General features: G+C 38.9%; 1 protein-coding gene across 1 annotated transcript; it reads right to left on the bottom strand.

The window, feature by feature from the left end:
• Positions 1-2608: 2608 nt before the first annotated feature.
• Positions 2609-11965, bottom strand: LOC147176622 (uncharacterized). Its single transcript, XM_086071812.1, has 5 exons — positions 11791-11965; positions 10013-10920; positions 5402-5573; positions 3850-4019; positions 2609-3514 (listed from the first exon to the last, which is right to left on the bottom strand). The coding sequence occupies exons 1-5, from the start codon at positions 11810-11812 to the stop codon at positions 3368-3370; spliced, it is 1419 nt and encodes a 472-aa protein (XP_085927938.1). The 5' UTR covers positions 11813-11965; the 3' UTR covers positions 2609-3367.
• Between the last annotated feature and the right edge of the window lie 2640 nt (positions 11966-14605).

The raw sequence follows: 14605 nt of genomic DNA on the forward strand, positions 1-14605 counted from the left end.
GGGAGACAGACACAAATCAGTATGAATATTCGTAATTTTTTTTGGTAAATGTTTTAATAACAATTCATATCTCAAGACATAGTCTTTGCATTCTTATCAGATACTGCAGTAATGACATAACGTCACACTCGCATTGGGATGATGACGAAGATGGTGATGATGATGATGATGGTGGTGGTGAACAGTGTAAAGATCATATTAATAAGACATGTCACACTGACAACAAAAAGCTGAAAATGTTGCCACTGTTCCAAATATTTTGTCTCCAAGTCCGTTTTGAAAAAGAACACGATAATAATGATCCACACTGGTGAGAAACCTTTTGCATGCTTAGTTTGCGGTTAAAGATTCACTCGGAATTGACATTTTAGAACGCACAGTAAAAAAAAAAGTAAAAAAAAGTTGTCCTTTTTGAAAAAAGCACACGATGATCCACACTGGAGAGAAAACGTGGTGAAATATTTGCTCGGCATGGGCCACTTGGGAGCACACGCAAGAAAACCACACTGGTGAGAAACCTTTTGCCTGCTCACGTTGTGGTAAAAGATTCTGTGCGAAGGTACTTTTGGAAGAACATACAAGAACACTCACTGGAGAGAAACCTTTAGCCTGCCAAGTGTGTGGTAAAAAAAAAGAAATTGCTACAAAGGCAAGTTTTGCGAGTCATACAAGAATGCGCGGTGGAGAAAAACCTTCGGCTTACGTCTGATCAGATTTGTGGTCAAACGTTGTCTTTAAGGGGAGACTTAAGAACACACGAAAGGACGCACACTGGGCACAAACCATTCCGAAAATATAAAGAAAGGCAAGTGTGCTGGGACACACGTGATGAGCTGCGATTAATGAAGCTTTAAATAGACTGTGAAGAAACGACCTCGATAGGGGCGGGGTCAGAGAGTCGGTGGGCGGCCCGGGGCCAGTGTGGGAGGGGGTGTAGGTGGGAAAGTTCAAGAGACTTATGAATTTGGTGCTCCTCACCTGCGCATGTGTTGCCAGGGACTTCCACAAAGGGGCAGAGTTTGAGTATTTTTTCAGTGAAGCATTGCAGAGATGTTCCATGTTGTGCCAAAATGGCTAATTGATGTACAGTGCAAATATTGAAGTAATATTAAGACATCTTTTTTTTTTTTTTTTTTAATATATCAATTTATAGATATGATGGATATAAAAAAGTTTACAAGCATATGTTTACATGAACACAAGCAGGGACCGGCAATAAAGTAATCAAACAAATATGTTATTTGTTCTCTTTGAAAAACGACTAATATTACTGCAACTTATTGAATCACTTACAGTGGTTGTGAAATTCTTCTTTGGGTGTGTCTACATGACAAGCATTATTCTGCCCCCTGCTGGCCAAGTCGCTCACACCAGAATAAGCTGCAACGAATGAATCATTAATGCATTGTGCTGTTTAAAAATGTAAAATTAAAGCTTTTTCTACATCATGCATGCCAGTGTTTCCCACAGATTTGAAATCTACGAGCCTGACACAGATGTTGCAGTTACACGTTGGGCCAGAGGGGGCAGTCACGAGTAAAAAAAAGTGACAAACTGCACAAAGATCCTTTCTGAAGGTGTGCATTATTTAAAAATTAAACTTCAGATGAAGTTCGCACGAGTTGAAGCTCGAAAGGCCATATTGGTTAACTGTCAACTCACATCTTACCTTTTAGGTCTTTATTTTTCGAGTTCTCTGTTACAGAGGCGGGTACAACCAAATAATCAATACTTTAAGGCTTCAACCCGTGATACACGAACAAGATAGCAGGATGTGATCAATAAGAAAAGGTTGGAGTTATTTGTGGAATATGACTCAGAGATCACTGGACCCACTGACTGATCATTTCTTACATGTGGAAAATTCAGGAAATAAAGCAAAAGATTTGACTTTGCAGCTGTAAAATCACTTTCAGAATAATGTTTTTTTTATTTTATTTTTTATTTTTTAGACTTGAGGAAGGCATTCTGTGCAAGACGGCACAATTACTGCTCTACATTTGAAATGTCACTGAAAATAAATGATAATTGGTTGCACATGATTATAATGTGGTAAACTGATGTAATTTTCAAAAATATTTGAAGGTCAGTTTAACACATTTTAATTATGTGCCACCGATGTTACATGTTCAAAACAAATAAATTCAAATGACTTATTTTCAGTCATGCCGTAAAACAGGGATGGGCAACTTAAACGGTGGAGATTCCAATGTACCAAGTCATGAAATGCTTCACATTATGCTTGATTTAAATAACATGACATATTACACACCACACGTAAATGTCACAAGTGCTGACTGATGTGTTATGACGTCATACGGCCTCTGGATGGAGATTACGTCACTGCTGCGTTCTTATTTGAATTCAACGCAGTCAACGACGTACTGCAAATATGACAGAAATAATATATGGACAAAGAAGATCATTTTAACGTAAGGACATCGTTCATTTTCAATTCTGTAGAGAAATATATATTATTTATTCATGTGCTTGTGTAGTGCTTGTAAGTAAAATAATAACGCTACTTCAAGCCAAAATATTTTTTAAATTGTGTCAAAATTTATTTATTTCAGTCTCTCAGTGGTTCTTCTCAAGAGCAAATGCACATGTAGTACACATTGTGTGTAACAAACCCAAAATTTCACAAGCAGATTTAAAAAAAAAAAAATACATGGCGGAGGACCCAAATGAATTCCACTTTATCTCAAATTTGCATTATTCAAATGATAACCACCACATTTTTAAATTGAAGTGTACAAAGGCTTTTGGAAAAATATCATGTATAATGATATATTGATGATGATGATGATGATGATGATGATGATGATGTACATTTTAATTGGGTCAAAGCTTTAGACATTTTTCTGGGCAAATTATACTTAAAAGTACATTTTACCATACAATACTGCATCATTTTCATTTTTTTTTCACTGTATAGAGAAACTTCTATTTTAGCCACAAGTCGCCCATTGTTGGTATGATTGTAGCCCCTCCCCCAATTGTACTACACCGCTGCTACGTGTACCAGTTTAATGACGCTAAAAGTAGCTCATAAGCACCGATTATTCATGCTGATCCCTAGTAATAAACTCGCCTTTAGCATCGTAGCATCTTTACAACAACATTGTCGTTTTATCATTTGAAATGCACGTTTTAGTTTATGTTCTTCACCAAATTTTCACCTTGAAGAAAAAAGTACCCACACTGTCGTGAAACCTCACTAACGGTGTCATAAGACAATAGTTACAGCATATAAAAGACATATTTGGAACTGGAAAATGAAAAAAAAAAAGATACATGAACAGACAATTTACAAAGAAATCAACCAAACTAAATCAATCAATATTTCTATCAATCACTAGTCCTACTACACGTCTGATTGGATGGCGTGCCAACGAGCGGTCTCTCCGGGAGCCCGGCTGCACATTTCCTTCCAGTGTCCTCGCCCCGCCTCCGAACCATGGCTACCAATCAGCACGCGGCCCAGAACGCTGCTCTTGGTGTAGAGACGACCCTTGCAAGGAGGAGGAGTAAATCGTAATCAGTATTGGAATGTTATTACACCGGGTCCTGTCACATCGTAATCGGCGTGAATTGTATTGTACCGCAATCGTGAATGTCATGGTACTTAAATTATTGCATAATTTGCGGCAATCGTGCATCCTTTTATCTTGTGATTGCAGTGAGTTACTTCCCAGTAAATGTCATCGAAATTGGAGAGAATCTCATCATCGGTCGAGTGAATCGAATCCCATTTGGTGTGTTTCACATTATAATTTGAGTAATCGGAGTTGCAAACTAAGTGGACTGCATCGTGATTGGAAATGGGGAAAATCCTATTTCCGATACCTGCATGACGATGAACTCAAAGAGCAACGGCAGATGAGCGACGTCGCCAGGCGGCAAGTCGAATAAGAAGGGAGCGTTCCAAACGGGACTGGAACTGCCGCCGGCTGCTTTGGTCTCCTTGGTGCCGATCACTTTGCCGTCATGATGCAAGTTGATGATGACGTAGTGGACTGAGGAGGAAAATATGGCACCAGTATTTAGCATCAGCATTGTCAGCGGTCCAAAGCAAATGCGGCTTCCCCTTTTTTTTTTTTTTTTTTTTTTTTAATCCACTCAAGCGTTTTAATTGGATTGCGTAATAATTCAAAAGCAATGTGTCGTTTATGGTGGTGACACATTCCTGGAAGCGTGGGGGGGGGGGGGGGGGTTCTCTCTGGGGGCAACAAAGTGGAATGAACTTGTCGGAAAACGTCAACGCTGGTTTTGCTGTTTCGCTTCATGCGCCAGTGAAGCGAGGCTGGAAATGAGATGCCGAGCAGACGCGAGGGGAAGCGACTTGACTTCCGATTCCGAGTGCAGTTATACAACAAGACTAAAAATATTATGTGGCGATTCTCTGTCATAGGAGTACAGTAATCGCTTGCGTACTCACAGTTTACTCGTCACTAGATTTTTTTTTGGTTTGTTTTTAGAGCTGTCAAAATTAATCGACAAGTAATCGACTATCAAATTAATTGACCACTATTTTTCAAATTAAAATTGTCCAAATCTTTCGGATTTTAGCATATCAACAGTAATTGTTCACTGATTCCTTCATGAAAGAAGACGGATTATCTTCTGTTTTTAATCAAAATAAACAAATGCAAACATCAATTTTTTTTAATCACTATACGAATGCGAAGTACGAAATAAACACCAATCACTGGTTAATAAACATCAGGGGTAGATTAATTGATCCGAAAAATATTCAATAGTGACAACACTATTTAAAAAAAAATATATATATATATATATATTTTTGAGTAAATCATATCGCGATGCGATTCATATCACATTAGTAACTTGAGTCAGGGCCGGCCCTAAGTGATTTGGTGCCCTAGGTCTGCCCTTGTGGCAATAAATAAATAAATAAATAAATAAATAAATAAATAAATAAATACAATATATAGATATATCATATTTAATAGCACGCTGACATACATGCCTCTACCCTGGGCCTGTTTTTCCACCTCCTCCTTTTGCCCGTTTCTTAATGCAGCACCTGAGGGCTGGGACCTTTTCATTGGAAATGTTTTTTGGGGGGAAATATTTGTCATCTTTGGGCAACGTGGAGCCCGTTTAGACTCAAATTGTGATTAAGGGCTGTATAAATAAACTTGACTTGAAAATGTATTTAAAAAAATTTCCCATGCAATTTGGCCCCCTCCACACGACCGCCTAGTTTGCCTATGCCCAGGGTGAATCGTATTGCATCATAATATCTTAATTGGAGTGCATCTTATTGCGTCTTGTGTGACACTCAAGAACATTTTGTGAGCTCAAGTTCAGTCAGCAGCAGGCCTCAAATATCAAATATCAAATATCATCCACCTGTTGTGATTTGCGATGTTACCTGGCGCTCCGGGGATGCGCGTGAGCTTGGCCAGCTGCTCGGCTTTACGCACCAACACCTTGATGCGGCGGGCCGGCACCTGGTACTGGAGCAGCACAAAAAGCTGGCCCAGCGAGCGCGGCGCACACAGCGAGCTCTTCCTGCGAGACCACGTGTCCTGAGAGCTCACACTCTGAGGAACAGCAGCACAGGAACAGGATTGTTACGATGGAAGTCACACTTTAAAATCAGTCTTTTTTAGTCTGCAGATGTTCTCTTCATGATTTGTGGCGGAGACATACACAAAGAATGGATCCCATTCACTTTGCTTTTTTTCAGGGGGTTGTGACGCACCAGAAAAGGAGCTTTCATGAAGGATGTGACATCACTTCCCGCCCGACTCTTCGTACGGTTAATTCAAGTAGCGTGATGGCTTCGCCTTGTTTGCCATGTGGTGACTCATGCAAAGTGTTCGTAGACATGAAGGTAATTGGATGTTATACATGAAAGCAGTTTTTTTTTTTTTTTTTTTAGCATATTAGCTTTTTGTGTTGTTTTGTACCTGATTTTTTTTAAACTTCAAATTTCCAAACATTTGCAGTATAAGGCCACCTTGTAGGCATCTTTTCAGGTTGTTTGTCAAAACTTGTAAATTGTTTTCCAGGTCCATACTGTGCTCCCCCTTTACGGGAGCACAAATTGGGCCTTGTTTTTATTCCTTTTCCGCTTTTTTCCATCTTTCTTTTTTTCCGTCAATGAGACTCTGGGCTTTAAGCGGCAAAACGGCAGCCTTCGCGTTATGTCTCCCTCTGTTGGTCATTGTTCCCCCCCCCCCCCCTTCCTGTTTCTCGGACGGCTTGTGACTGTGAAGACAAATTCCACGTGTGTTTTCGCATACTTGGTCAATAAATCGGCTTCTGATTCCGATGAGCTGTACTGTTCAAAATTAGCTTTAGCCAAACCGGGTGTGGACGTGTTTGGGGATGGCTAGTGGCTACGTCATCATAGCCGAACACGTCACTTCCCGTGTCCAAACCAACTCCCGATATAATGGTGCAGTGCCGTGTCCCGTGTTGTAATAACAGAAACGATGTCAGTAAAACGATATCTTATGGCTGACACTGATACGGTAAAATGAATCTCTCTATTCGTGATAACTACTTTTAAGTGTAGGCTAGCGCCAGGAGCTAGCTAGTAGCTATAGCTTGCTAGTGTTAGAGTAGACAATATTTGTATTCTACTCTTTGCGTGTTCAATTAACTGAATGGTGAGATTCTGGTGAAGAAGTCCCTTTGCAAAGGTATCATTATAACAGAAGCTTCTGATGACTTTAACTGACGACACTCAAATCGTGTTCTGGTCAGATTGTGTGTCCTCTACTCCGGCACATCATTATTTATTGAAAAGTGGGTGAATACGAAAAGTCTTCTCCCATCAGCCCACAGTACATTTGTTTACAACTCCCCCCTTCTGTTCCCATAGGTATAAATCAGATTAGAGAAAAATAATAATAATCAGCCTGTGCCTCTCTTCCGACCGGCTGAGACCGGTACCAGACTACATACACTCCCTTATTTTCTCAGAAGAGTGAGACAGATACAATAGACAATCCCATTCATTGAGCTCCACAGCTATAACTAAATCCAAAACGGCTAAAATATAAATTGAAACTGAAAAACAATGTTAATAACTTAACACTAGATTGCTGAAACAATCTGTGCAAAAGATAATTCCAGTTTTTAGTCTGCCGAGGCCACTATTCAATTTATGAAGAGATAATATGCAGCAAATGATTGACGGCGTTTCATAACAATTCCACCTGTTATGTATCCGCCAATTAAAAAAACAACAACAAATGAATAAAATAGCATTTTAGAAAGTATGGTCAATTAGTTAGCATGTTAGCATCACAGTTGCAAGGTTGTTGGTTCAAATCCCGACCAGGGCCCCTGCACCGTGTGGAATGTGCGTGTTCTCTGCGCGCATGCGTGGGTTTTCTCCGACTATTCCAACTTCCTTCCACATTCTAGAAACTTGAAGGTAGGCTGCCTGCACGGATGGATGGAAATCTTTTGTGTTTGCATTTTGTTAGAGTAGACAATATTAAGTATTGTACTCTTTGCGTGTTCAATTAACCGAATGGTGAGATCCTGGTGAAGAAGTCCCTTTGCAAAGGTATTTATTAATTACCAGAAGCTTCTGAGGACAAAAAGCTGATGACACTGAAGCCGTGTTCTATCAGGTTGTCTCTCTCTCCAACGTGGTACATCAATACTTATTCAGAATAGTGGGAGACTAGAAGTCTCCTCCCATCAGCCCACAACACAGTATAAACAAGAAAATCCCTCTCTCCCCCCTTCTGCAAGTTCAGCAAGTTCCCATAGCTATAAATCAGATTAGAGAAAAACAATCACACATCAGCCCGTCTCCTTCGGAAGAGACAGATACCAGACACATACACTCCCTTATTTTCTCAGAAGTGTGAGACACATAAAATGCTATTCATTTAGCCATACTGAGTTAACTAAATCTAAAACGGCTAAAATATAATTTAAAACTGAAAAACAATGTTAATAACTTAACAATTTCTGCTGATGAAATGGACTGTTTGGCGTCACTCGCAAGCTGCATCAAATCCGCGGAGCGCACCCGAGTTGAAAAGATCGACTTGGCTCGTAAATCGAGTGCGTGGGGGCGCCCGGCGTTACGTCACCGGCGCTGCAACTCACGCGCACGTCCGAACGCGTCAGTCAACTGGGATCGGGAGGTTAAAGCGACGGGCCGGGACGGGCTTTCACAAAAATTAGACTTGGCCGGCGTCACAATCTCCTTGAGTTATTCACGTCCGCCTTGGCAGTGTCAATTAGCTGCTCATTTTGACCTTTGAATTGAATTGAATTGAACAAGAGTGCAGCACGGAGCTAGTTAACGTCACAGCTGAGTGGGCGGGTGCCGTTTAGCGACATGCATGGAACATGATAAGCTTGCGTGGCTGAATCACGCTGGACAAAAGTATTGGGACGTGTCGCTGGCTGTTGTGAAGTGATAACAGCTTCTGCGACCCAAAAACGTCTTCTTCCGTATCAAAGTCAGCCAAACATGCGTCTGCTGGGCTTACTGTGCACCGGGGAAGCAACAATTGACTTAAAAATGTCTTCATCCAGGTTCAAGGGGTAATCGTGGTGATGTGCTGCACATCTGTGTTGCATTTCTCTTCGCAAATGAAAGCATTTTTTGTATGAAACTGAAGATTTTTGCTTTCCTGTGAATCAATTGTGTTGTATAAATAATCAATGTTTCTGACAACTGCTTTGCATCCGTGTTGCTTTTTTTCTTGACAAAGGCGACATTTATCATATCAATTAAAAAACAGGTTGATGATTTTTCTTTCCGTGAATCGTTGAACTAATATTGACACCATTGTTTCTCAGGAGTGTTTCACATCTTTTTTTGTATTTATTATTATTATTATTATTATTATATATATATATTTTTTTTAAGAGCTCAGTATTGTTCATTCGGAAATGTCATCATCATTGCTCTTTTTTTTTCTTTTTATATATATATATATATATATATATATATATATATATATATATATATATATATATATATATATATATATATATATATATAATTATTTTTTTTTTTTTTGTGTGGGTGAGTATGTGTATGTGCGTGCGTGCGTGCGTGCGTGTATTTGTTAGCTCACCAGAAAACCTATTAGAAAAAAAAAAATATGTATTTATTTTTGACATACCGATACTCAAAAATGGTCTAAGTCTTGAAAATGTCTGTTTAATTAATAAAAATCGTTTTCGGAGAACTGCTTTCGGTAGCTCAAATATTCATTGTTATAACGGGAGGATCTCGCTTTCTGTAAACCATTGAATTTATATTTCATTATAAGCTCTGTTCCTTAGAAATGCTTCACGTATCTTTCGTCAATTTAAACGTGCTAAAATATTTTGGGTTTATATGAATTAATTTCGTCATATAACCCATTTTTGAAAACTGCTTCATATTTGTGTTGCATTTTTCTTGACAAACTCAAATATTTACTATATAAACTTTGAACATTTTGTTTTACTGTGAATAACTATTCTCATATTTAGCCTAAAAAGCATTGTTACTGAAAACTGCTTTGCATCTGTGTTGCATGTACACTCTAAAAAGAGAATTGTTGAACCAAATTAAGACTACAAATTCAATTGTTGACAAATTTAATAAAATTGCTTCAATTTGGAACAATTGGGATTTAATTAAATTAAAATTAAAGTGAATATATAAAATTTAATGAATTATGAATTCATTAAACTTAATCTATTGATTTGAATTAAATTAATCCAAAATTAATCCAAAGTGAAGTTAATCCAAAATTAATCCAAAGTGAAGTTAATCCAAAATTAATCCAAAGTGAATATATAAAATGTAATGATTCATTAAACTTAATATATTCACTTTGGATTAATTAAATTAAATTGTGTGTCACCAATTAAAGCAATTTCATTAAGTTGGTCAACAATTCAATTTGTAATCTTAAATTGGTTCAACAATTTTCTATTTAGTGTGTACAGGCTTACTGCCAAACTCAAACATTCACCGTATAAACTGAAAAATGCTTCACGCTACCTTCTTGAGTTTACTTTTGGCGGGGCCGAGGTGCCGAGTGCAGGTTGCCGTTGTGTCGGGCTCCCAGTCCAGGTGCTGGCAGGGCATCTCCACCACGCCCAGCGCCATCTCGCGCAGGCCCGAGAAATCGCGACCGTAGACCTCGAGCCTCAGTGTGCACACCCGCAGCCTCTCCAGGGAGCCCGCTTGAAGCGCCACGCTTTGGCTTTGCAGCTCCGGGCTGAAACTACCGCGTCGGGATGCCACCTGGCACGGTACTGGGCACACTGGAGGTAGGCTAGCTCGCACCAGAACCCGATTACTGCGCCTCCTGCCAGACACCCCCAGGATGTTAACCACCAGGGTTCCATTTGAGGAGTAGAGCAAGGAGAAGTGGAGCAAGGGGGCCGGCTTGGCGGGGACGGAGGACGTGATGGAGCCATATTGCGACGGAGCCACCGCATCCAGGTGGGTCAAACTTTCCCCACTCACGGTGCCGCGCCGTCCCTTCACCCAGCGAGATTTGGGAACCAGTTTAGTGAGCGAGGGCAAAGACGCCCGACTGTGGCCCGAATTCTTATGGAAGGCCAAAGGAACGAGCGGCGAACTGAGGCGGCGTGGTGGAGACGAGCGCCCGGAATCCAACGGAAGATCGCTGAGGTCGTCCTCGGATGGGGAGGAGCTGCTTTTCTGGGAGGTGAAGTCCAGCACGTCGCCGTCCAGTTCTTCGTACTGTTGCCGGACGGGCAGAGTGCACATCGCCGGCGCCAACGTCACGGTCACCTGCTGGTTGGGGTGAGGGCACGGAAGGCCCGCCTCCTTGTCCTCTGAGGTCGTGCCCTTCTTTGGCCTGCAGCAGAGGAAGAAGGCGAGCACCACGCAGTAGCAGAAGATGGCCAGGAGCACGGCCAGCAGAACCTGCAGATGAACTAAAGGCAAAAAAAATAATTCTGAGAACTGCTTCGAATCTGTGTTGCATTTTTCTCGACAAACGCAAGCATTTAATACATAAACTGAAGCATGCTTGCAGGATTTTGTGGACTCTTGATGACGAGGACCAAACCAGGTCATGCGGACCAGACTGACATATCGAAGAGGCCTAAATGAGTTCCAGTCATCTTAATGAGATCAATGAGGAAATGTCCCTCATTTGTTATAATCACGAATGACAGTATTGCTGTCAAAAAGCCAGACAGAGCACATGTTACATTTCCTGACAGCCAGACTGCAAACGTCCCCACAGGATATTATAATTACAGAATTTCATTTAGATTTCCAATCAGTAAGCGACCACAATCTTGGAGACAACAATTTTGTGGAAGATTCGTCTTTAAAAGGGCTCAAGAGACGTGATTTCCTTTCACACTGCCTTAAAATAATCCTGCATTATTATGATTTGTTTTTTCCTCTGTAGGAAGTATCTGATTGACTCGATGTGGATTATGCGCATCCACTCAAAAATCCATTCAGTCCGCTTCCAAAATGAAAATTATGCATTTGTCAACCGTTTATATATATTTATATATATATATATATATCTTTCAACACTAGCAGAGTAAAACAACAAATAAGCAGACCTCCCTTGTCCTGTTATCATGCTGCAATGAATATCTGATCCAGTCCGAAAATATGACTCAGGAATTCATGCATGTTTAAAATCAAAAGACGAACACACTTATCAATACTTTTTCTCAAACTCAACGATAAAATGATCAATTCTGCAGCTCCAAAGTGATATTCTAAGGACACAAAAAAATGATTAACAAACAAACAAACAACCAGAAAATTCTTCTTCTTACCTGGCAGGATGTAGTGCGACATGATTGCGTCCGCCACTCTGCAGTGTGTGGAGTCAGTGTGAGTCCCCCCCTACCACTATAATCAACATCATGCCTAATTACACACACACACACACACACACACACACACACACACACACGCACACACGCACACACACCCACACACACCCACACACACTGGCTGAATAAACTTGGATTTATTCCTTGAGTGACTGCTCAGCATCCTCACTTCCTGTGTGTCTCCTCTCTCTCTCTCTCTCTCTCTCTCTCTCTCTCTCTCTCTCTCTCTCTCTCTCTCTCTCTCTCTCTCTCTCTCTCTCTCTCTCTCTCTCTCTCTCTCTCTCTCTCTCTCTCTCTCTCTCTCTCTCTCTCTCTCTCTCTCTCTCTCTCTCTCTCTCTCTCTCTCTCTCTCTCTCTCTCTCTCTCTCTCTCTCTCCTCTCTGTCATGTTTAAAAAAATGTTTAAAAAATTTATACTGCAGTGATTTTACAGGTGCACCTAATGGACTGTGAATGTCAATAAAGAGTTAAAGTCCCTCATGAGATCAGTTAATAAGCCATAGACAATTGATGTACCCCGTTTTTATTTAGGAGTTAAATTGCTAATTGTCTCGATAGAACAAAATGCTTTATTATAGTGCACAAGCTTGATGACATTTATGCACAACCATCAGAATAAAAACGGTCCTACGGTGCCACCTGCTGGTAATAGAGGCAATGTACTTTACAGACTGAGCGGCCAAGTTATAAAAATAAATATCATGCGTAAGTGAACTTTATTTTAATCATCGTTATTTGTTTTGATTGTAATATTTATTATAGTATTATTGTATTCATTTATTATTACTTAAAATTAATTAATTCGTTTATTAATTATTTTTTAATTAATAAACCGATTATTTAATAAATGAAAATATGTACTAATTATTCTTTACTAGCGTTTTTTAATTAGTATTTTAAAATAAATCAATTTATAAATGATTCAAATGGATAAATCAATTGAAAAAACAAAATCACCCTGTGAATGCACGAAACACCTGCACATGCTTGTAACCACCATTTTATTGGTCAATTAGAACTAGCGTGCCAGCCAATCGGATTCTTCATATACTGAGAATAAAACTAATAAATTACATTCATGTACACGAATGAATGTTTTTTTAATGCTATTAAAATAAAATTAAAAGCTAAAATAGTATTTATGCGTAAACAATTGTTTTACAAAACAAAACATGAATATTGCACTAATATGCTACAAATTGTATATGACGCTGCTTAAAACAAAAACTAATACTGAAATATGGCATGTAAATAAAAAACGCAATGTGATTTAAAAAAAATACTCACTATAAATAAATATGAATTGCTATTTGTCGAACTTAATTTAAAATAAATATTTGTATCCGCATGTGCGTGTAAAATTAGTAAAGTAAAAAATAAAATGCAGAAGTTGAGAGGAAACAATTGAACTTGAGAAGGAAAATGTTTGATGACAAAGCAGTGATGAGTTTCATATAGATAATTGTTAACCTTTGACCAAAATGAGTGTGCATGTGTCCCAAATTTAGAACAACTAAATAAAATAACTGCAATGACAAATAAAAATAATTAAAAAAAACAGAATACTAACAAACTAAAAACAATATGTAATACTATTGGAAAAATTGTATACAGTGCAGTCCTACTGATTATGCTAGTAGAAACACTAATACAAATATAAATAAAAAAATAACAAATACTAATAAATACTACTAATATTATTACAATAATTAAAAACAAAATAGAAAATACAAATAGTCTATAATATTAATAAAAATACTGCAAAACTGTTTGCAAAAAAATGCAGTATAAACATAAATGCTCTTATAATGCTATTCCAAATAATAAAAAAATAAACCACCACAATGACTCACTGAGTCAGCTGCCTGTCAAACGGGAACAAGAGTCGCGTTAAGTAAACATAAGAGAGACACAGGCAAGGAAGTAAGTAGACTAACACACTTGTGTCTCTGGGAAAATGCTGCCCTCTGCAGGACACAATTGGACATTCCAAAGGTTTAAACTCGACCAGTGTGGTCCCCAACTTTTTTTTTTCTTTTGTTCCTACAACATGCTTTTCGAAGTGTGTGTGTACCTCTCAAATTGCTCAAGTTATGCAAGTATTGGCAAAGCAATCAAAGTGTTGAAATAAAAAGTTGATTGAGTCGATATAATAAAAGCTGGTTTACCACAGAATAAAAAATAAATAAATAATAATAATTCATTAAATTAAATAATAAATTAATACAAAATTATTATTATTATTATCATTAGTAGTAGTAGTATTTTTATTTAAAAATAATATACAATTAAATTAAAGCCACAACAAACGCTTTGGATTTCTTGCTGCATACACCGCCACCCGTTTTTAATTATATGTCCGCCATATTGTGGATGTGACATTGTATCAGCCATAAAATGGGGAAATGAAGAAGATAGTGACATAATACAATCAAAAGTAATGGGTCAGTATTAATCCCATGTGTTTCCACCTTTCCACTGGAAATACTTCATGTGTTGCCGTGCATATCGCCCATTATGTCGATATAGCCATGAAGAGGATGCATGCGTGTGCGTGTATGTGTGTGTGTGTGTGTGTGTGTTGATGGGAATGATAAGAGTGGGGTGGGGGCATAAAGGGGCATAGGAAGGGGTGGTTGGAGGTCTGCCTTTTTATCTGCCTCTAGTTAAGATGACACGATAGCAGTAATTGTTCCGGACTACTCATCAGCAAATCCCGTGCGTGTGTGTGCTTTGGCGTGTGCATTTGCTGGTGT

This window comes from Leptonotus elevatus, chromosome 3, assembly GCF_054856555.1.
Source record: "Leptonotus elevatus isolate MCC_2025b chromosome 3, RoL_Lele_1.0, whole genome shotgun sequence".
NCBI classification, from domain to species: Eukaryota; Metazoa; Chordata; class Actinopteri; order Syngnathiformes; family Syngnathidae; genus Leptonotus; species Leptonotus elevatus.

Excerpts from the sequence above, each read along its gene's own strand:
- LOC147176622 (XM_086071812.1), bottom strand. The coding sequence starts at position 11,812 with ATGTCGCACTACATCCTGCCAG. Across the intron at positions 4,020-5,401 it reads GCGCATCCCCGGAGCGCCAG|TCCACTACGTCATCATCAAC; the intron begins GTAACATCGCAA and ends TTTCCTCCTCAG. Across the intron at positions 3,515-3,849 it reads TTGAGTTCATCGTCATGCAG|GGTCGTCTCTACACCAAGAG; the intron begins GTATCGGAAATA and ends CCTCCTTGCAAG.